Here is a 2,500-nt window from a genome sequence, read left to right as displayed (position 1 = left end):
AAGAAGAAAGAAAGGAGATGGATACGAAAGAATAAGAAGAATAAAAAGAAGAATAAGACAATGAGTGATAATAAGAAAAGAAGAACGAAGAAGAATGATAGATAAAAAGAAGTATGAGACGAAGAAGAAGAAGAAAGAAAAAGAGGAATAAGAAAATAAGAAAGAATAAGAATAAAACGAAAAAGAAGAAGAAGAAAAAGAGGAATAAGAAAATAAAAGAAAATAAGAATAAGACGAAGGAGAAGAAAAAGATAAAGAAGAAGAAGAGAAAGAAAAAGAAGATAAACTACACAAAATCGATGCACATTCTCTGCCAATTACGGGTTTCCGGTTAACAAAAAAAGAACGAGATTTTTGTTCAGTCTTTCCCCTTGTTGTGTGTAACCTTGTAAACTTACATCCACTTACATCTACTTACATTTACTTTACTTACATCTACTTACATTTACTTTACTTACATCTACTTACATTTACTTTACTTATATCTACTTACATTTACTTTACTTACATCTACTTACATTTACTTTACTTATATCTACTTACATTTACTTTACTTACATTTACTTTACTTATATCTACTTACATTTACTTTACTTACATTTACTTACATTTACTTACATTTACTTACATCCGCTTACATTTACTTACATTTGCTTACATCTACTTACATTTGCTTACATTTACTTACATTTACTTACATTTACTTACATCTACTTACATTTTCTTACATTTGCTTACATCTACTTACATCTAGTTACATCTACTTGCATTTACTTTACTTACATCTTCTTACATTTACTTTACTTACATCTACTTACATTTACTTTACTTACATCTACTTACATTTACTTACATCTACTTACATTTACTTACATCTACTTTACTTATATCTACTTACACCTACCATCCTTACTTTTCGAAAGGTTGACCAAATTGATGGAAAAAAATAACCTGTAATGCATAAGGTATCGATAGTTAGAGATATATAATGATTTTTATATAATGCTTATCTTCATTATCAAAATCATTATTTCTAAAGTTTTCCATCACCATCATCACACCACCGCCATTATCATACTTTCCCCACCGTCACTATTATTACGATCATCACCATCACTACACTATCACTGTCGCCACCATTATCTACCATCATCACACTACCACCATCACTATCACCACCATTATCACCACCATTATCACCATCATTACATCTCTCCACCATCATCACCACCATTATAGCCAACATTACATTTCCCTAACCATCATCACCGTCACCACAATTGTCACCATCACTACATTACCACCATCACTATATCACCATCATTATCACGAACATTATATCACCACCAACACCATCACTACGCTGTCACTATCACTGTCACCACCATTATCACCAACACCACATCCTCACATTCACCACTACCATCAACATCACTACACCACCACCATCACTATCACTAACACTACTTCTCCCCACCATCACCACCATTATCACCATTACATCTCTCCACCATCACCACCACCACCATTATCAATAAAATTACATCTCACCACCATTATCAGCACCACTATCACCACCATTATCACCATCATCACATCTCTCCACCATCATCACCACCATTATAGCCAACATTACATTTCCCAAAGCATCATCACCGTCCCCACAATTGTCACCATCACTACATTACCACCATCACTATATCACCATCATTATCACGAACATTATATCACCACCAACACCATCACCACCAACACCATCACTACGCTGTCACTATCACTGTCACCACCATTATCACCAACATCACATTTCTCTATCATCATCACATTCACCACTACCATCAACATCACTACACCACCATCATCACTATCACTATACTTCCCCCCACCATCACCACCATTATCACCATTTACATCTCTCCACCATCACCACCACTCACCATTATCAATAAAATTACATCTCCCCACCATTATCAGCACCACTATCACCACCATTATCACCATCATCACATCTCTCCACCATCATCACCACCATTATAGCCAACATTACATTTCCAAAGCATCATCACCGTCACCACAATTGTCACCATCACTACATTACCACCATCACCATATCACCATCATTATCACGAACATTATATCACTTCACCAACACCATCTGTCATCATCAACACCATCACTACGCTGTCACTATCACCGCTTCCATTCACCATTATCACCAACATCACATTTCTCTATCATCATCACATTCACCACTACCATCAACATCAATGGCAACACCACCATCACCGTCACTATACTTCCCACCATCACCACCATTACTCACCATTACATCCACCATCACCATCACCACCATTATCAATAAAATTACATCTCACCACCATTATCAGCACCACTATCACCACCACCACCACCACCATTATCACCAACATTACCTCTCCTCACCACCATCACCATCACTACACTATCACTGTCGCCACCATTATCACCAACATTACATCCG

At 36.4% G+C, this 2,500-nt stretch overlaps 1 protein-coding gene across 1 annotated transcript in view; it reads right to left on the bottom strand.

Moving 5' to 3' along the window:
* LOC113815311 (sporozoite surface protein 2-like) overlaps positions 1-2,500 on the bottom strand; it is a 7,333-nt gene that overhangs the window by 4,816 nt on the left and 17 nt on the right. Inside the window, exon 1 of the mRNA XM_070121490.1 lies at positions 2,376-2,500. This exon is cut by the window's right edge and continues 17 nt beyond it. Within this exon, the coding sequence (XP_069977591.1) occupies positions 2,376-2,500 (125 nt within the window). The remainder of the gene's footprint in view (positions 1-2,375) is intronic.

The sequence above is a fragment of the Penaeus vannamei genome, chromosome 4, assembly GCF_042767895.1.
Source record: "Penaeus vannamei isolate JL-2024 chromosome 4, ASM4276789v1, whole genome shotgun sequence".
NCBI lineage: Eukaryota > Metazoa > Arthropoda > Malacostraca > Decapoda > Penaeidae > Penaeus > Penaeus vannamei.
This window is presented reverse-complemented; position numbering and strand designations above follow the sequence as displayed.